Source organism: Melopsittacus undulatus, chromosome 24 (genome assembly GCF_012275295.1).
Source record: "Melopsittacus undulatus isolate bMelUnd1 chromosome 24, bMelUnd1.mat.Z, whole genome shotgun sequence".
Taxonomy (NCBI): Eukaryota; Metazoa; Chordata; class Aves; order Psittaciformes; family Psittaculidae; genus Melopsittacus; species Melopsittacus undulatus.
Window position 1 is genome coordinate 45,805 of NC_047550.1, and position 21,046 is coordinate 66,850.

The 21,046-nt window shown below is 53.6% G+C and overlaps 1 protein-coding gene across 1 annotated transcript; it reads left to right on the plus strand.

Moving 5' to 3' along the window:
- Positions 1 to 16,597: 16,597 nt before the first annotated feature.
- On the plus strand, positions 16,598 to 20,676 carry LOC117437595 (maestro heat-like repeat-containing protein family member 7). The gene is made up of 11 exons (XM_034072105.1): positions 16,598 to 16,685; positions 17,441 to 17,511; positions 17,604 to 17,753; positions 17,890 to 18,041; positions 18,611 to 18,692; positions 19,466 to 19,642; positions 19,737 to 19,892; positions 19,987 to 20,088; positions 20,203 to 20,305; positions 20,392 to 20,451; positions 20,528 to 20,676. Exons 1-11 carry the CDS (start codon positions 16,673 to 16,675, stop codon positions 20,674 to 20,676), a joined length of 1,215 nt encoding a protein of 404 aa, XP_033927996.1. The 5' UTR covers positions 16,598 to 16,672.
- The last annotated feature ends 370 nt before the right edge of the window (positions 20,677 to 21,046 follow it).

Genomic DNA, 21,046 nt, shown 5'->3' on the forward strand with positions numbered 1-21,046 from the left:
TCAATGAGATACAGGAGCATCAATGGGATACAGAAGCATCAGTGGGATACAGGAGCATCAATGGGATACAGGAGCATGGATGGGACACAGGAGCACGAATGGGACACAGTGAAGTCAATGTGGCACAGGAGCATGGATGGGGCACAGGAGCATGGATGGGGCACAGGAGCATGGATGTGGCACAGGAGCATGGATGGGGCACAGGAGCACGGATGTGGCACAGGAGCACGGATGGGGCACAGGAGCATGGATGGGGCACAGTGAAGTCAATGGGGCACAGGAGCATGGATGTGCTCGCTGCCTGTGGTACCTCTGTGATGCATCAGGTACTTGTAGATGTTCCGGAGCACATCCAGGGCCGTGTTGCTGGTCCCGTCCTCGCTGAACCGGAACAGGAGGAACTGGCCCAGGAGCTGGCCCAGGAGCTGCTCTGGGTCCAGGCGGCTGAAGTGGCTTCCCTGGGCCAGGAACGGCTTCTGGGGGGGAGCAAAAGGGGAGGAAAGCAAAGGATGAGCAGGGGAGGAGGAGGAGGAGGAAGAGGAGGGGAAGGAGATGAAGGGGAAAAGAGAAAGGGGAGAAGGGAAGGAGGAAAAGGAGAAGGTGAAGGAGAAACAAGGAAAATGAGAAAGGAAAGAGGAGGAGGAGGAGGAGATGAAGATGAAGGAGGAGGAGAAAGAAGGAGAAGGACCAGAAGAACGTGAAGAATGAAGGAAGAAAGAAGAAAGGAGAAGGAAGAGCAGGAGCAGAAGCAGAACCAGGAACAGGACCAGGAGCAGGAACAGGACCAGGAGCAGGACCAGGACCAGGAGCAGGACCAGGAGCAGAAGCAGAACCAGGAACAGGACCAGGAGCAGGAACAGGACCAGGACCAGAAGCAGGAACAGGACCAGAAGCAGGACCAGGACCAGGCCGAGCACCGGACGCGCTGCAGTTCCCGTCTCCCCCCGCAGGGGTCGCTGCCGCCCCGTCCTTACCTTCAGCGTGTAGTGGCGCAGTCGCAGGACCCGGCTCAGGGCCTTGATCCTGCCCAGGGCCCGGTTCCTCACAGTGCTGCTGGGGTTGCAGCTGAAGCACAGCAGGAGCTGGGCAAGGGGGAGAAGCCTCGGGTGAGCCCCGGGGCTGCGGCACGGGCTGGACCCATCCCGCTCCCATTGCAGCTCCCGTTGGAGCATCCCCGGGATGCAGGCGATGAGGGTTTGGTCCCCTCGCTGCGGGTGATGCTCTGGCCGCAAGGACCAAGGCACGGTCCCTATGGATGAGGAGCATCCCACATAGGGCAGACCTGCAGGATGCTCTTCAGCTCCTCGCCGGCCTCGGGGTCTGCAGAGTTGACGACCAGGCTCTTGAACATGCCATCCATGGCTTCCAGTGCCTGCAGGGACAAGAGCAGAGCCCTTCGGGTACCAACTGCGGGCATCCCACAGCCCCAGTGTTCCAAAGGGAGCTGCGGGCTCCTGGAGCACCTTACATGTTCATAGTAGAAGGTCTCCACCTCCGAGAACTCCTCTTCCGGAGGCAGGAAGAAGATGCTCATGCAACAGATCTCTGCGAAGCTTGTCCCCAGGTCCTCAAGCCCTGGCTGCACTGAGCTGCAAAGGGAAGAAGGCTCCGGTTGGATGCTGGGGATGGGAGCAGTGTGGTCCATCCAGGAAGGATGCACACTTGTGGTACCTCAGTTCCACGACGGCTTCCATGGCGAGGTGCCACACATCCGTGTGTACCTCGGTGACAGGCTGCTCCTGGAGTATTGCCTATAGGGCACAATAGGCATAAGGGATCTGGGGGGCCAGCAGGCTTGGGGGCTGGAGGCCTTTGCCCCATAGCATCCCCATAGCATCCCCATAGCATCCCTATAGCATCCCTATAGCATCCCCATAGCATCCCCATAGCATCCCTATAGCATCCCTATAGCATCCCCATAGCATCCCCATAGCATCCCTATAGCATCCCCATAGCATCCCCATAGCATCCCCATAGCATCCCTATAGCATCCCCATAGCATCCCCATAGCATCCCCATAGCATCCCCTTAGCATCCCCATAGCATCCCTATAGCATCCCCATAGCATCCCCATAGCACCCCCATAGCATCCCCATAGCATCCCCATAGCATCCCCATAGCATCCCCATAGGATGCCTTCACCTGGATGGTCTGGATGAGCTGGTTGTTCTTGCAGAAGGTATCCAGGCCCTGTTTCAAGCCGCGGCGCCTGGCGGTGTAGAGCAGGAGGCAAATGCTCCGAAGGAATTCAACCTTCTCCTGCTCAGACTGGAAAGCAGTGGGGATGGAGGCACAAAGAGGGTGAGAGGGGACAGGGGTACCGGGGTGCTAAGGGTGGAGGCAGCACCCACCAGCACTCATCAGCACCCATCAGCATCCATCAGCATCCATCAGTATCCACCAGCATCCATCAGCACCCATCAGTATCCATCAGTACCCACCAGCACTCATCAGCATCCATCAGTATCCATCAGTACCCACCAGTACCCACCAGCACTCATCAGCACCCATCAGCATCCATCAGTATCCATCAGCACCCATCAGCACCCACCAGCACCCACCAGCACCCATCAGCATCCATCAGCATCCACCAGCACCCACCAGCACCCATCAGCATTGCTCACCACGGCTGCAGTGTTGTCAAAGGCCTCAATGAGGTCCACCTTGTCCTGTTCCAGTTCGTACACTGGTAACCAGCTGGTATCTGATGGAGGAAGAGAAGAGGTTTGGGCAGCATCCAAGGAACGTGCTGCTGGTCATGGAATCATGGAATGGGTTGGAAAGGCCCCAGAGAGCATCCATTGGCTGTCACCAAGGCTGTGTCCAACCCAGCTGTGGATGGAGCATCCCCCCTGTGCCAGCGCCTCGGCCCTTCCATAGGGAACAACTTCCTTCCATCCCAGCGGAACTTCCCCTGTTCCAGCCTGATCCCATCACCCCTTGTCCTGCTCCCAGCCCAACACTCACGAGCCTTCAATAGCAGAACTGGGGACTCCTCACAGGCCTCCAGTGAGGAGGTGCTCCCATTGGAATCCTCATCGCTCTCCCAGGCCTGCCGGGGGGCTCCTGGGGGTGTCTCCATCATCCCACGGGATGCGGAAAGGGATCGGGATAACCAAGGGGAAAGCTTGGATCAAACGCAACAGGGCTTGAGCTCGGAAGCAACACAACAGCTCCTTCCTCCTGCTCTTCCCTGCTCCACTGCTGCTCCCCTGACACAGGCACTGAAATAGGGGGACCCAAATGACGTCACAAAGGGCCCCCGTTCTGACCCGTTGCCATGGTGACCTGGCTGGGTTCCGGAATGGAGCTGCAGGGCCACGAGCTGCATCCCAGCATCCCAACATGCTCTGTGTGGGGACCCCTATGGGGCTCCATCAGGATGGGGTTTGGGGGCATTTAGGGGTACCAGCAGTGATGGGAGGGATGGAGATGCCTGGGGTGGGTTGGGTTTTGGGGTACAAGGTGGTTTTTGGGTTGGTTTAGGGGTACCATGGGGGTTGGAAGGGATGGAGATGGCTGGGGTGGGTTGGGTTTTGGGGTACCCTGTAGTTTGAGGGTGGCTTAGGGCTACTGGGATGGATGGCGATGGCTGGGGCAGGGTGGGCTTCTGGGTACCAGTTATATGGTTATATGGTTTAGATGATTATACAGTTTAGATGGCTATATGATTCTATGGTATAGATGATTATATAGTTTAGATGGTTAGATGATTTATATGGTTATATAGTTTAGATGGTTATAGAGTTTAGAGGGTTACATGGTTCAGATGGTTTAGATGGTTGAGATCATTTAAGTGGTTCAAGACCATCTTAAGAACCTGAACATGCACAAGTCCATGGGACCTGATGAAATCCATCCCCAGCTCCTGAAGGAGCTGGTGAATGAAGTTGCTGAGCCACTGGCCATCATATCTGAAAGATGATGGCAGTCAGGTGAAGTTCCCAACGACTGGAGAAAGGGAAATATAACCCTTATATTCCAGAGGGGAAAATGGATAACCCAGGGAATTACAGAGCAGTCAGTCTCACCTCTGTGCCTGGCAACATCTTGGAGCAGCTTCTCCTGGAAGGTTCTGTTAGGACACATGGAAAACAACGAGGTGCTTGGTGACAGCCAGCAGGGCTTCACTAAGGGGAAATCCTGCCCCACCACTTTGGTGGCCTTCTATGATGGGGCTATGGGACTGATGGACAGGGATAGAGCAGCTGATGGCATCTACCTGGACATGTGCAGTGTCTGACACTGTCCCACACGACATCCTTGTCTCTAAGCTGGAGAGACATCAATTTGATAGGTGGAGCACTTGGTGGATAAAGAAGTGGATGTATGGGTGATACACGGGTAACCAATGTACAGGGGGGTAATACAGAAAAATTGTACAAGGGAGTTAAAGGAATTCCTTTGCTTAAACAAAAGTATTGTCTGTCTTAAGTATCTGCCATTGCCACCTTGCCAAGGCATTGATTACTGCTGGAGGGGGAGAAGCAGATGCTAGTTCTGCTGACAAAAGCAGATGAAAGTTCCTGCTGATAAGCCGGGGAGAAGCAGACTGGGCGATCAAGCCTTAAGACCATGACAAAAACACAGATGTTTGTTCCTACTGATAAGCGGCAGGAGAAGCAGACTGGGCGCCAACTAACCCTAAGTCCATGTCTGAAGATTAAAAGGTGAAAAGTTTAAGAAGAGGAAGACTCATTTACTTCATCTTGAAGACCCCTGCCCACAGGAGGAAGACTCATTTACTTCATCCTGAGACCCCTGCCCATGATCAGAAGGGGCACTGCGCAAGTGCAAAGGACCTTCCAGCTCATTATAATACGAAGCCGGGATAGATAATAAATACGTATAGGCGGATTGAGCAACCTCATGTCTATGTATACCTTAAGAGAATAAGTGTAAAGGGACAACAACCCTGAGGCGTGCATGCTTTGGAGGAGCTATCCCCATGCACCTCAGCGCTGAATAAAAGCATACCTACTTTACAACTTTAACTAGTTGTGGAGTCTATCCGCGCATCAATTTGGCGAGCCAGGCAGGAGACCTCTGTCCGGCTGCAGGATCGGCCAAGGGGTGGACATCCTCGGCGCCACAGGCTGTTTGCCTGGAGGACCTCCACTTCTCGTCTGCTCACTGCGGGGACAGACAACAACCTGTGCCGGCTGCGGAGAAACGGTATGCTTGGGGTTTTGGTAATTTGGGTTTTGGTAATTTAGGTTTTGGTAATTTAGGTGGCCTGTAAGGCGTACGCGTGGCCCGGGGCGGCTGGTAAGGCGCGCAGAGACGTCTGGCGCACAGCGAAGTTCCCCTTGGTTGGTATGGCTTGCAAGCGGGGGGCTCGCCGGCCGATAGAGCGGCTGCTAGCGATCCTGGGAGCGGATCGGGTGAGCCCGGGTTTTCGCTGTATCCCAGGTTTTGGGAGCCAGGACGGACCTGCTAGGGGGGCAGGTGAAGGGTAAGCGAACCCACCAGGTTTCTGCTGTATCTCAAATTCTGAGAACCGTGAGGAGGGTAAGCGGAACCATAGTGTGAGTGGGGGATCCCATGTGTAACTTTGTGTTTCTGTGTGACTGAGACGTAGCATAGCTACGAAGCGAGTGTGGAGTCCCAATCCGCGGTTCCGTGTCTCCGCGAGGAGAGCGGCCGGAGACGGACGAAGTGTCTATGTTTTGTGGTCCCGTCTCTGTCCTGTGTATAAGATTAAAAGAAAAGAAAAAAAAAAGAAGAAAAAACACAAACTGGAAAAAAAAATTGTAAAAATGTAAAAAAAAAAAAAAATTTAAGAGGCATGATTGCAAAGGAAATTTTGCTGTAACTGAAACTATGATCTAACAACAGGGGAGCTGATCTGCAGAACTCAGAGATATTGTACTGATCCCCTTAATATCGTAAAACTTGTGTGTAGGTGCTCTCATATTTTCATAAGTGCATTTGCAGAGCACTGAGAAAGAAGCTATAGAGATTTGTAAAAGATTGGCTGAAATGGGAGCCGGTCAAAACAAGGAAATTCTGAAGAAAAGCCCATTGGGTTACATTTTGGCACACTGGAAAAAACTGAGAGGATCTTCTGGGGCCTCTGTAAACAAGAAAACGTTGGTAAAATATTGTAACCAATACTGACCTTCATATACTTTGGAAGATCAAGGAAAATGGCCCAAAAATGGAACTTTGAATTATGATACATTGTTATAATGTTGTTTTGAGGTGACAAGGAAAATGGAATGAAGTAATGTATGCAGATGTGACAGAGTGCAAAATTAATATACCTCTTCCTGATCCCTTAATTTTGGATTTGGAAAAGGACAGGAAAAACTAAAAGCTAAAGAGATGTTGTTCAGATTGTGATACTGGGGAAAGATGTTTAAAGTTAAGGAGGGAGCTGGAGCAGCTCCTGTGTTTGAGCATGGGATGGGTGCCGGGATAGACAAACAAGTGGAAACAGACATGTTGATAAATGCGGACTGGGAGTAAAGGAGGAAACGTGGAAAGTGGATAAAAAGAAAGCGGTTGCTTTGAAACTGGTGGAGAAGGAATGTTGAGCAGAGGTGGGGGAGTAGGCTCTTCTGTGGAACCAGATCGGTGTGTGTGCTATGGGGAGTCTGGACCCTGGAAGTGAGACTGCCCTGGAGGGGAGTGCCATGGGGGGGGGGCTGCAGTGAATTAATTAGAACTAGAATGACATAAAAGCTGGAAAGAAGAGAGTTTATCCCCTCGTTGGGAGGGACCATTTCTTGTTCTTTTAACTACAGAAACGTCAATAAGAACTGCTGAAAAAGGGTGGACACACGCGTCATGGATAAAAGGATCCATAAAAGGAAAATTGTGACTGAACCCGGAGACACCAAGCTGACCCTCAAGAGGACTCGGATAAGTAACTGAAGGAATTCATATTGACTCCTGTAAATTTTAAATGGAAACTGGAGTCCAATATGAAATTCCCACAGTTGCTAAAAAAAAAAAAAAAAATCTCTTTAAATCTTGCTGAAAATATAGCTAAAGCATTGAATGTAACTAACTGCTGTGTTTGTGGGGGAAATAACCGGGGAGAGAGATGGCCTTGGGAGGCAATGGAGAGTAATGTAAGTGACCCTGCAGTCTGGAAAAATCTAAAAGGGAACAAATGGACCAGGCCAACAATGGCAGATTGACTTTACAGAACTGAAAGGAAGGGGGGTATAGGCATTTGTTACTAAATTGAATAATAATCAAATGGTTTGCTGTCTTGGATTTAAAGGACTCTTTCTTTGCTTAATATTGGCCAAAGAAAACCAGAATTTATTGGCTTTTGAATAAGGAAAATCCTGACACAGTAAGAAAAACTCAACTAATTTGGACAGTATTACCTGAAGGGTTTAAAACCAGTCCACCAAGTTTTGATCCACCCACTCAGAGGGACTCTTACAATATGTGAATGACCTATTAATTGCTACAGGAACAAAGGAAGAATATGTCTCGTTAATGGTGGGATTGTTGCATTTTCTGGGACTGAATGATTATCAGGTATCCAGACAAAAGGCCAAACTAATTCAAACCTGAGTTTCCTACCTAGGATATGAAACAACAGGAGAACATAGAAGTTGCAACTGCTAGAAAAGAAGCCATTTATCAAACACCACGACCATCAGCCATCAAGGAGTACGTACCTGGGAATGACTGGATGATGCAGACATGGATACATGATTATGGTGTTCTGGTAAGACCACTATATGAACTGTTAAAAGAAACCTCTCTCTTTGGAATAAACTGATTCTGTAGAGGAGGGCTTTAAAACAGAGCTAATGAGAACTGCAGCTCTGTGACTTCTGGATGTGACTGAATCATTTTGGCTCTATTCCTATGAAGAGGGAATAGCTTTGGTCCTTGCTCAGAAACTAGGACCCTATAAGAAGACAGTGGTGCATTTTTCAAACCAGCTGGATGAAGCAAGCAAAGGATAGCCCAGATGCCTAAGAGCTGTGGCTGCAGTTGTCATGAACATTGAAGAGGCTTGCAAATTTACCTTGGGACAAAAGATTACTGTACTAGTGTCTCATGTTGTATTAGCAGTTCTGGAACAGAAAGAAGCCCACTGCTTATCTCCTTCATGGTTTTGTTTTGGTTTTTGTTTTTACCAAATTTGAAAGAAACCTGGAACATGCTGAACAAGAGCCTGGAACTGTCTAAAGACAAAAGGATAAATATTTGGAATGATTCTAAATATGCATTTGTGGTCCATGGACCCCAAATGGGACCCCATTACCTCAAACTGGACCCCAGCACCCACAACGGGACCCAGGTACCCCAAATGGGACCCCATTACCTCAAACCGGACCCCGGCACCCACAACGGGACCCAGGGACCCCAAATGGGACCCCATTACCTCAAACCGGACCCCAGCAACCACAACGGGACCCAGGGACCCCAAATGGGACCCCATTACCTCAAACCGGACGCCGGCACCCACAATGGAAGCCAGATACCCCAAATGGGACCCCATTACCTCAAACCGGACCCCGGCACCCACAATGGGACCCAGGGACCCCAAACGGGACCCCATTACCTCAAACCGGACCCCGGCACCCACAACGGGACCCAGGGACCCCAAATGGGACCCCATTACCTCAAACCGGACCCTGGCACCCACAATGGGACCCAGGTACCCCAAATGGGAGCCCATTAACTCAAACCGGACCCCAGCACCCACAACGGGACCCAGGTACCCCAAATGGGAGCCCATTACCTCAAACCCGACCCCAGCACCCACAATGGGGGTTCCCCCCACCCAACCGTGCCCAGGGGCGGGGCTTTACCTCAGGTAAAGCCCCGCCCACCCCTGAGGTAAAGCCACGCCCACCCCTGAGGTAAAGCCACGCCCACCCCTGAGGTAAAGCCCCGCCCCTCACCGCTCTCCCCGTGCGCATGCGCAGCATCTGCCCCGCGCGGAAAGCCGCGTGCTGATTGGCTGGGGAGGGAGCGGGGGGCGGGGCTCGGGGGCTCCTGACCCTCGGGGGGCTCTGGGCTGTGGGGCCGGGTCCCATCGGAGCCCTCGGAGCCTTGGGCCTTGTCGGTGGCTCCGGTACAGGGCCTCATAGGGGGGCCCATGGGGACATAGGGGCCCTATAGGGATAGAGGGGGCCCATTGGGACAAAGGGAGCCCATGGGGACATAGGGGTGCCCATGGGGATATAGGGGCTCTATAGGGATAGAGGGGGCCCATTGGGACAAAGGGAGCCCATGGGGACATAGGGGTGCCCATGGGGATATAGGGGGCCCCATGAGGCCAAAGGGGGGCCCATGCGGACTAAAGGGGGCCCATGGGGATATACGGGGTCCCATGGTCACATAGGGGTGCCCATGGGGATATAGGGGGGCCCATGGGGATATACGGGGTCCCATGGTCACATAGGGGTGCCCATGGGGACATAGGGGTGCCCATGGGGATATAGGGCGGCCAATGAGGCCAAAGGGGGGCCCATGGGGACTAAAGGGGGCCCATGGGGATATACGAGGTCCCATGGTCACATAGGGGTGCCCATGGGGATATAGGGGGGCCCATGGGGATATAGTGGTGTCTATGGGGACTAAAGGGGGCCCATGGGGACTAAGGGTGCCCATGGGGATATAGGGGGGCCCATGAGGACAAAGGGGGGTCCATGAGGCCAAAGGGGTCAAATGGGGATATACGGGGTCCCATGGTCACATAGGGGTGCCCATGGGGATATAGGGGGGCCCATGAGGCCAAAGGGGGGCCCATGGGGACTAAAGGGGGCCCATGGGGATATATGGGGTCCCATGGACACATAGGGGTGCCCATGGGGATATAGGGGGGCCCATGTTGATATAGGGGGGCCTATGGGGACATAGTGGTGTCTATGGGGACTAAAGGGGTCCCATGGGGACTAAAGGGGGCCCATGGGGATATAGGGGGGCCCATGAGGACAAAGGGGGGCCCATGGGGACATAGGGGTGCCCATGCGGACATAGGGTTGCCCATGGGTATATAGGGGGCCCATGAGGACAAAGGGGGGCCCATGGGGACATAGGGTTGCCCATGGGGATATAGGGGGGCCTATGGGGACATAGTGGTGTCTATGGGGACTAAAGGGGGCCCATGGAGACTAAAGGGGTCCCATTGGGATATAGGGGAGCCCGTGGTCACAGAGGGGCGCCCATGGGGACATAGGGGGGCCCATGGAGATATAGGGGGCACATGGGGATATAGGGTCCCATGGTCACATAGGGGGGCTCTTGGAGGTATAGGGGGCCCATGGGGATATAAGGGGGTCCATGGGGATATAGGGGGGCCTATGGGGACATAGGGAGGCCCATGGTCACATAGGGGGGCCCACGGGCACACAGGGGTTAGACCCCTGTGTCATTGAGGATGCTCTGCATGGATTGGGAAAGGCCAAGGGCACAGGAAGGGGGGGGGGTTAGTTGATTCCTGGTGAAATCCATTGGGTTTTAGCATTTGGTGCCCTATTTTCCACGGGAAATGGCATGGGTTTTGTTATGAAAGGTGATATCTCATTCCCTGCTCCCCTGTGTTCTGATGCGAGGAGGCAGGAAAGCAGGAATGTCCTCAGTTCTCAGTGATGGGGAGTTTGGTGGCTTTGGAATGGAAAATGATTGGGATGCCTGAAGGGAGCTGGTTTAGTTTCAGGTCCTTAGGACCTTAGGACAAAAGGGGTAAGGAAAACAATGGAAAAGCTGGACTTGGGAATGGGGAATATCCGGGACTCCTGCTGGCCAGGATGGGCACACTTAACACTAACTGGTAAGTAGAAGGATGGGATGTTGCTATGTCCGTAATATTAATGAAGTTGGGGAAAATAAAAGACCCTAAAACCACCATCCCAATCTTGTATCCATGCGGGAAACTCCCTGGAAAACAATGTCGTATTCCCAGTGCCCATATGTGGATGCCATGTATAACAATACAGGGACACACATGAGGAGGAGCTATCCCCCCGTGTCTCCCTTTGCTGCCATGAGGAATACCTGCTGTCACCTTGGAACTGTTGGGAAGGTTGGTCCTGGAGTTTCCTCCGGATCAATTCCAAGGGAACCGGGAACAAGGCTCTCCCTGCTGCATGGATGGACTCCACAGCCCATAAAGTAGGTATGCTTTTATCCAGCACTGAGGTGCATGGGGATAGCTCCAAAGGGTTGGTTTCCCTTTACATTGCTTCTCTGAAGGTATACATATGCATTAGGTTACTCAAGACACCTATACATATTTATTATCTACCCCCACTTCGTGTTATAATGAGCTAGAAGGTCATTCTAGAGTCTTCCTCTTGTGAGTAGGGGTCTCAAGATGAAGTAAATGAGTCCTCCTCTTCTTCAACCTTTCACCTTTTAATCTTCACACATGGCCTTAGGGTTTGGTTGGTGCCCAGTCTGCTTCTTCCCTGCTTAGCAATAGAACCAAACATCTGCTTTTGTCCCTTATCAATAGAACCAAACATCTGCTTTTGTCCCTTATCAATAGAACCAAACATCTGCTTTTGTCCCTTATCAATAGAACCAAACATCTGCTTTTGTCCCTTATCAATAGCACCAAACATCTGCTTTTGTCCCTTATCAATAGAACCAAACATCTGCTTTTGTCCCTTATCAATAGAACCAAGCATCTGCTTTTGTCCCTTATCAATAGAACCAAACACCTGCTTTTGTCCCTTATCAATAGAACCAAGCATCTGCTTTTGTACTTTTTAGCTTACTTTAGGCTGTAGGAAGAGAGCAATCAATGTCTGTGTTGGGAGTGTGTGGACTTCAGTGGCCCCACTAAACCCCATGGTTTCACTGCAGTCTCCTAAAGTAGCCTTAAAGGACAAGGGTTGTGTTGTAAATCTGCAATAACAGGATTTAGTTGTATGTTATATTTCTATTTTTATATATTTAGATAGATATCTATATTTATATATGTTATGTTTATTTAGTTATAATAATATATATTTATATATGTTATATTTATTTAGTTCTATGTAGTTCACATGAATGGGTTCTTCCACCCCATCCTTCTGTTTAGAGCCAGAGCCAGCTTGGGATGCTCCTTGCCTGCCCATCCTGCAGGGAGGTCCCACTCTCCTCAGTCTTTGCTTGGTATCACAATTATTACAGATAGGGCTGGTTTGAGCTCATCTGGGGGATTGCTGGGTCCAGCTGGGCCAAAGGGAAAGAGCACACTGGGAGGAAGACTGCTTCCTTCATCCTCAAGACCTCTGCCCGCACTCACTGCAGAGCAGTGCGCAGGCACCGAGAGGAGATTTAGGGTCATAGTTATCATTATTAGTTATTAATAGTTATAACAATATAATAATATTATAATTGTTATAATTGTTAATAGTTATAATTATTAGTTATAATGGTCCCTGCCTATAAGGAATTATGGTTATGGATGGGACCAATGCAATAGTGAACGTATAGAAACCTATAACAAATCCTAATCACTCACACCACTGGCTATGGTCATGCACCCAGCGCTGGTTGCTTTTGCTTTATTGACTTTGTCCCTCAATAAAACCTTGGTATCCTGTTTAGAGGAGGGAATTCCTATCTCACAGGTCCATGGTGGAAGTGAGTGAAAGCCCTGGCGAGCCTTAAAGCTGGGAATGGGGAGCTTTGGGTGAAACACTGAGGTCTCTGCCCTACTGAATGTTGTGTCAGGTAAAGAAATGAGGGATGGGTCAGTACAGAAATGAGGGATGGGTCAGTAAGGAAATGAGGGATGGATCAGTACAGAAATGAGGGATGGGTCAGTAAGGAAAAGAGGGATGGATCAGTACAGAAATGAGGGATGGGTCAGTAAGGAAATGAGGGATGGATCAGTACAGAAATGAGGGATGGGTCAGTACAGAAATGAGGGATGGGTCAGTACAGAAATGAGGGATGGATCAGTACAGAAATGGTCTCCAACTGGGCATGGAGCCATTGACCACAACTCTGTGTGTGCACCCATACATCCACTTCTTTATCCACCAAGTGCTCCACCTATCAAATTGATGTCTCTCCAGCTTAGAGACAAGGATGTCATGTGGGACAGTGTCAGACACTGCACAAGTCCAGGTAGATGCCATCAGCTGCTCTACCCCTGTCCATCAGTCCCATAGCCCCATCATAGAAGGCCACCAAAGTGGTGGGGCAGGATTTCCCCTTAGTGAAGCCCTGCTGGCTGTCACCAAGCACCTCGTTGTTTTCCATGTGTCCTAACAGAACCTTCCAGGAGAAGCTGCTCCAAGATGTTGCCAGGCACAGAGGTGAGCCTGACTGCTCTGTAATTCCCTGGGTTATCCATTTTCCCCTCTGGAAAATAGGGGTTATATTTCCCTTGTTCCAGTCGTTGGGAACTTCACCTGACTGCCATCATCTTTCAGATATGATGGCCAGTGGCTCAGCAACTTCATTCACCAGCTCCTTCAGGACCTGGGGATGGATTTCATCAGGTCCCATGGACTTGTGCATGTTCAGGTTCTTAAGATGGTCTTGAACCACTTAAATGATCTCAACCATCTAAACCATCTGAACCATGTAACCCTCTAAACTCTATAACCATCTAAACTATATAACCATATAAATCATCTAACCATCTAAACTATATAATCATCTATACCATAGAATCATATAGCCATCTAAACTGTATAATCATCTAAACCATATAACCATATAACCATCTGGTACCCAGAAGCCCACCCTGCCCCAGCCATCGCCATCCATCCCAGTAGCCCTAAGCCACCCTCAAACTACAGGGTACCCCAAAACCCAACCCACCCCAGCCATCTCCATCCCTTCCAACCCCCATGGTACCCCTAAACCACCCCAAAACCCACCTTGTACCCCAAAACCCAACCCACCCCGGGCATCTCCATCCCTCCCATCACTGCTGGTACCCCTAAATGCCCCCAAACCCCATCTTGATGGAGCCCCATACGGGTCCCCACACAGAGCATGTTGGGATGCAGGGATGCAGCTCGTGGCCCTGCAGCTCCAGTCTGGAACCCAGCCAGGTCACCATGGCAACGGGTCAGAACGGGGTCCCTTTGTGACGTCATTTGGGTCCCCCTATTTCAGTGCCTGTGTCAGGGGAGCAGCAGTGGAGCAGGGAAGAGCAGGAGGAAGGAGCTGTTGTGTTGCTTCCGAGCTCAAGCCCTGTTGCGTTTGATCCAAGCTTTCCCCTTGGTTATCCCGATCCCTTTCCGCATCCCGTGGGATGATGGAGACACCCCCAGGACCCCCCCGGCAGGCCTGGGAGAGCGATGAGGAATCCAATGGGAGCACCTCCTCACTGGAGGCCTGTGAGGAGTCCCCAGTTCTGCTATTGAAGCCTCGTGAGTGTTGGGCTGGGAGCAGGACGAGGGGTGATGGGATCAGGCTGGAACAGGGAAGTTCCAATGGGATGGAAGGAAGTTGTTCCCTATGGAAGGGCCGAGGCACTGGCACAGGGGGGATGCTCCATCCACAGCTGGGTTGGACACAGCCTTGGTGACAGCCAATGGATGCTCTCTGGGGCCTTCCCAACCCATTCCATGATTCCATGACCAGCAGCACGTTCCTTGGATGCTGCCCAAACGTCTCCTCTTCCTCCATCAGATGCCAGCTGGTTACCAGTGTACGAACTGGAGCAGGACAAGGTGGACCTCATCGAGGCCTTTGACAACACTGCAGCCGTGGTGAGCAATGCTGATGGGTGCTGGTGGATGCTGATGGATGCTGGTGGGTGCTGGTGGGTGCTGGTGGATGCTGGTGGGTGCTGGTGGATGCTGGTGGGTGCTGGTGGATGCTGGTGGATGCTGGTGGGTGCTGATGGATGCTGGTGGGTGCTGATGGATGCTGGTGGGTGCTGGTGGGTGCTGGTGGATGCTGATGGATGCTGATAGATGCTGATGGATGCTGATGGGTGCTGATGGGTGCTGGTGGGTGCTGGTGGGTGCTGGTGGATACTGATGGATGCTGATGGGTGCTGATGAGTGCTGGTGGGTGCTGCCTCCACCCTTAGCACCCCAGTACCCCTGTCCCCTCTCACCCTCCCTCTTTGTGCCTCCATCCCCACTGCTTTCCAGTCTGAGCAGGAGAAGGTTGAATTCCTTCGGAGCATTTGACTCCTGCTCTACACCGCCAGGCGCCGCGGCTTGAAACAGGGGCTGGATACCTTCTGCAAGAACAACCAGCTCGTGCAGACCATCCAGGTGAAGGGATGCTATGGGGATGCTATGGGGATGCTATGGGGATGCTATGGGGACGCTATGGGGATGCTATGGGGACGCTATGGGGATGCTATGGGGATGCTATGGGGATGCTGTGGGGCAAAGGCCTCCAGCCCCCAAGCCTGCTGGCCCCCCAGATCCCTTATGCCTATTGTGCCCTATAGGCAATACTCCAAGAGCAGCCTGTCACCGAGGTACACACGGATGTGTGGCATCTCGCCATGGAAGCCGTCGTGGAACTGAGGTACCACAAGTGTGCATCCTTCCTGGATGGACCACACTGCTCCCATCCCCAGCATCCAACCGGAGCCTTCTTCCCTTTGCAGCTCAGTGCAGCCAGGGCTTGAGGACCTGGGGACAAGCTTCGCAGAGATCTGTTGTATGAGCATCTTCTTCCTGCCTCCAGAAGAGGAGTTCTCGGAGGTGGAGACCTTCTACTATGAACATGTAAGGTGCTCCAGGAGCCTGCAGCTCCCTTTGGAACACTGGGGCTGTGGGATGCCCGCAGTTGGTACCCGAAGGGCTCTGCTCTTGTCCCTGCAGGCACTGGAAGCCATGGATGGCATGTTCAAGAGCCTGGTCGTCAACTCTGCAGACCCCGAGGCCGGCGAGGAGTTGAAGAGCATCCTGCAGGTCTGCCCTATGTGGGATACTCCTCATCCATAGGGACCGTGCCTTGGTCCTTGCGGCCAGAGCATCACCCGCAGCGAGGGGACCAAACCCTCATCGCCTGCATCCCAGGGATGCTCCAACGGGAGCTGCAATGGGAGCGGGATGGGTCCAGCCCCTGCTGCAGCCCCGGGGCTCACCCGAGGCTTCTCCCCCTTGCCCAGCTCCTGCTGTGCTTCAGCTGCAACCCCAGCAGCACTGTGAGGAACCGGGCCCTGGGCAAGATCAAGGCCCTGAGCCGGGTCCTGCGACTGCGCCACTACACGCTGAAGGTAAGGACGGGGCGGCAGCGACCCCTGCGGGGGGAGAGGGGAACTGCAGCGCGTCCGGTGCTCGGCCTGGTCCTGGTCCTGGTCCTGGTCCTGGTCCTGGTCCTGCTTCTGGTCCTGTTCCTGCTTCTGGTCCTGCTCTTCCTTCTCCTTTCTTCTTTCTTCCTTCATTCTTCACGTTCTTCTGGTCCTTCTCCTTCTTTCTCCTCCTCCTTCATCTTCATCTCCTCCTCCTCCTCTTTCCTTTCTCATTTTCCTTGTTTCTCCTTCACCTTCTCCTTTTCCTCCTTCCCTTCTCCCCTTTCTCTTTTCTCCTTCATCTCCTTCCCCTCCTCTTCCTCCTCCTCCTCCTCCCCTGCTCATGCTTTGCTTTCCTCCCCTTCCGCTCCCCCCCAGAAGCCGTTCCTGGCCCAGGGAAGCCACTTCAGCCGCCTGGACCCGGAGCAGCTCCTGGGCCAGCTCCTGGGCCAGTTCCTCCTGTTCCGCTTCAGCGAGGACGGGACCAGCACCACGGCCCTGGATGTGCTCCGGAACATCTACAAGTACCTGATGCATCACAGAGGTACCACAGGCAGCGAGCACATCCATGCTCCTGTGCCCCATCCATGCTCCTGTGCCACATCCATGCTCCTGTGCCCCATCCGTGCTCCTGTGCCCCATCCATGCTCCTGTGCCCCATCCGTGCTCCTGTGCCACATCTGTGCTCCTGTGCCCCATCCGTGCTCCTGTGCCCCATCCATGCTCCTGTGCCCCATCCATGCTCCTGTGCCACATCCATGCTCCTGTGCCCCATCCGTGCTCCTGTGCCCCATCCGTGCTCCTGTGCCCCATCCATGCTCCTGTGCCCCATTGACTTCACTGTGTCCCATTCATGCTCCTGTATCCCATTGATGCTCCTATATCCCATTGATGCTCCTGTATCCCATTGATACTTCTGTATCCCATTGACTTCACTGTGCCCCATCGATGCTCCTGTATCCCATTGATGCTCCTGTATCCCATTGACTCCCCTGTATCCCACTGATGCTCCTGTGTCTCATTGACTCTCCTGTACCCCATTGACTCTCCTGTATCCCACTGACTGCCCTGTACCCCACTGACTCCCCTGTATCCCACTGATGCTCTTGTTTACCATTGACTCCCCTGTATGCCATTGATTCCCCTGTACCCCATTGATGCTCCTCTATCCCACTGATGCTCCTCTATCCCACTGACTCCCCTGTACCCCACTGACTCCCCTGTATCCCATTGATGCTCCTCTATCCCATTGCTGCTCCTGTATGCCACTGACTCCCCCATATCCCCCTTCCTCTTCAGAACGGCGAAAGCAGAAGCAAGTGGAAGAGCGCAGATTGGAATTAGACGCAAGCCCCCGAGTACTCACTATGGTAACAGAGCTCCCCCATGGCTGGACCCTATGGAGGGCTGCTTCCCCCAGCAGGAACCATGCACCCCATGGCTCCCACCCTTCCTTCCATAGAAGTTTGCAGTGCTCCTGTTCCCACGGGAGCGGATGGAGATGGTCTGCGTGCTCATCGAGGCCATGAAGGACTCGAGCATCTTCGACAGGAGGGTGGCAGAGAACATCCTGGAGCTGGTCCTGCGTGACCCCGACTTCTGGCTGCTGGAGGTGGGTGCCCCATGGCTGCGTTCCCATCCCATCCGCTCCTTCCTCCTCCATCCCAAACCCGAGGGGGGCTCCTGGGTACCCAAAGCAGCAGAGAGGGATGGGGAAGGCGCTCCCAGCCCCATGCTCCTGCTTCCAGATACCCAGCGTGGTGAGGAGCATCCACGAATGCCTGCGGAACAGCAGCATAGAAGAGATGTGGAGGATGGATGAGCTCATCACCCTCATGGCCATCAAGTATCCCAGGGAATTGATAGTCACCATGGTCCTCAACGTGCCCTTGAGAGAGAGGTACCAGCCTGGAGGGCTTGGGCACCTGGGCCCTGCATCCCAATCCATGGCAATGGGGCTGGAATGGGGGGGGATCTTAAGGTGCTTGATGATGCTGAGGATCTGGTCCCTGCATCCCACCCCATGGCACTGGGGTTGGAACTGGATGATCTTAAGGCCCTTTATGATGCTTTGACATCCCTAAGGATTTGGTTCCTCCATCCCACCTCATGGTATTGGGGTTGGAATGGGGGGATTTTAAGGCCCTTTATGATGCTGAGGATCTGGTCCCTCTATCCCACTCCATGGGATTGGAATGGGATGATCTTAAAGCCCTTTATGATGCTGAGGATCTGGTCCCTCTATCCCAATCCATGGGATTGGAATGGGATAATCTTAAAGCCCTTTATGATGCTGAGGATCTGGTCCCTCTATCCCAATCCATGGGATTGGAATGGGATGATCTTAACGCCCTTTCTGCTGCTTTGACATCCCTAAGGATCTCCTCCCTCCATCCCCCCTATGTGGATCCCCCATGGAGCATCCCATGGGATTCCCACCCCACCCTGACTCCTCCATCTCCCTCCCAGCTCCGACCTGGTCATGTGGGACATGGTCCTGAGCATCTCCGAGCCCATAGAAACCCTGCAGGAGCTGCTGGGAATGATCCAGGTACCTGGGACACCTCCATCCTCGCCTTGGTTGTGAGCCCCCCCCCCCCATGGCTCCCTATGGATCCTGCCGGATTGGGGGGGGAGGGGTCCCAGCACCTTTGCCTTAGCCCAGGGCCTCCGATGCTGGGGGGGCCGAGGGCCCCCAGGGGGTGGTGACCGTGGCTACACTGATGGAAAAGCTCTTGAGGGTCTCAAAGGAATGCAGATTGGTGAGGGGGGCACGAATGGGGGCAGGGATGGGGGGCAGGGCCGTGGGGAGGGTATGGGGCAGGGTATGGGTATGGGGCTGGTCATGGGTATGGGGCTGGGTATGGGTATGGGCCAGGGTATGGGTATGGGGCTGGTCATGGGTATGGGGCTGGGTATGGGTATGGGGCAGGGTATGGGGCTGGTCATGGGTATGGGGCTGGTCATGGGTATGGGGCAGGGTATGGGGCTGGTCATGGGTATGAGGCAGGGTATGGGTATGGGGCTGGTCATGGGTATGGGGCTGGTCATGGGTATGGGGCTGGGTATGGGTATGGGTCAGGGTATGGGTATGGGGCTGGTCATGGGCATGGGGCAGGGCATGGCTATGGGGCAGGGCTGTGGTATGGGTATGGGGCAGGGCACAGCCATGGGGCAGGGCATGGGTCATGGGGAGCCCTGTTCTCAATGGGTCATGGGGCACCCTCTTGCCTATGGGGCAGGACCTGGCCATGGGGGCCCCTCTTGGCCACCAGAGCCTTGGGTTCCGACTGCCCCCCAAGTAGCTCCCATCTCTTCCTGCAGGCAAGGAAACTGCAGCAGCTCCTGCCCCACATCCTGGGCAGGCTCTGGGATGTCACAGAGAAGCTCCAGATAAAGGGCCTGCTCATCCTACAGAATGTGATGAAGCACCTCTCGAGGGAGGAGGCCAGCCCCATTGCTGTGGGGCTGGTGCAGGACCTGCGGCCCTTCTTTGATGCAGTAAGGGCTGCATGGGGTCCCCCTACCCCTTGGATGGCTCCGGGGCATCGCATCCCGTTGGGATCCATTTCCATATCCCACCTTTTTCCTGCAGGGATGCGAGCGGCTCCGGGCGCTCTCCATCCGCCTGGTCTGCTTCCTCCTGGAGATGATGCTTGGATGTGACTGGAGGAGGATACGGAGCAAGACTTGGGATCTGCTGCTCCCTGTCTTCTTCCATCTAAATGACAAAAGCCACAGCGTGGTCAAGGTAAGGACCCCCCCCCCCCCCCCCCATCCTGTATCCCACATTCCAGAGGGTGGGATCATTCCCAAGGGGCCATCTCCCATCCCATCTTTTGCAGGCTTCCCGGAAAGCTCTCCTTGCTGTGGCGACGCTCCTGGGATGGGAAGACCTCCAGCACCTATTGGAGACCAAGCAGATGTGGAGGGTTATGGAATGCTTGGTATGGACCCTGCATCCATCCCTATTCCCATTGGAACCTGTTGGACCGCTCTGCCCATCCCATATCGGGATGGGAATGGGGGGGCGTTCCCATAGCATCCCCTTCCCTCTGCAGGTGAAGCGGAGCAGGAAGAGGATGCAGGCATGCCTGCACCACAGCCTGCAGTACCTGCGGGATGCTCAGGTCCCCCTGCGAGAGGCAGCCGTCAGGTTCATTGGTGAGCCCCATCCCGGTCCCCATCCCGCTGCATCCCTGATGGATCCCAGTGGATGCTGATGGATCCCAATGGATCCCTGTGCACAGGATTGGCTGCGCGGCCCCTAAGAGGGGAAAGCTCCGGGACACTGGAGGAGATCTGCAGAGGTGAGGAGGGAGCAGGGGCTTGGGGGGGGGATGCTGGGGGCTATGGGAGGCTCATCCCTGTCTCTTTGGATCACAGCCCTGGAAATGCTGATGGAAGAGGCCGATCCCGAACTCCGTTCCCTGACGGCTCAGACCCTGCTCATCCTCCGGAGCACACCGGAGCAGCAGAACCTGGGATGCAGCCTGTGGGCGCTCTGGTGCTGGGAACGGCGCAGTTTTCCTTAGGGAAGAGAATGGCAGAGACAAACCTGGACCAAGGAGCTCCGGAGCCCGAAGGTTCCCATTCCCTGCTCTCCATCTCCATCAGCATCCAGGCAGCACGGACTCCAAACCTTATCCCGTTATCCCGCAAGGAAGATGCAAGGATTCCTTCTGGGATTCCGTGGATCAGGAAAGGGGATGCTGCTGTGGAAGGAAACGGTGTTCCCAAAGGAATTTGGTCCATTATTTACACACCATGTAACAGGATGGAATAATGAGGATTTACCAGATGTGCTCAGTATACTTGTCCATTACCCACGGTCACACAGAATAGAACAGATATTACAAAGATTTCTGTCATTGCTGTTTCTTGATGTTGTTGAGTTCTGGGGAT

Bases quoted from the DNA above. Each gene is read 5' to 3' on its own strand.
- LOC117437595 (XM_034072105.1), top strand. The intron at 19,893-19,986 runs GTAAGGACCCCC...CATCTTTTGCAG, and splicing joins AAAGCCACAGCGTGGTCAAG to GCTTCCCGGAAAGCTCTCCT. The intron at 20,452-20,527 runs GTGAGGAGGGAG...TTTGGATCACAG, and splicing joins ACTGGAGGAGATCTGCAGAG to CCCTGGAAATGCTGATGGAA.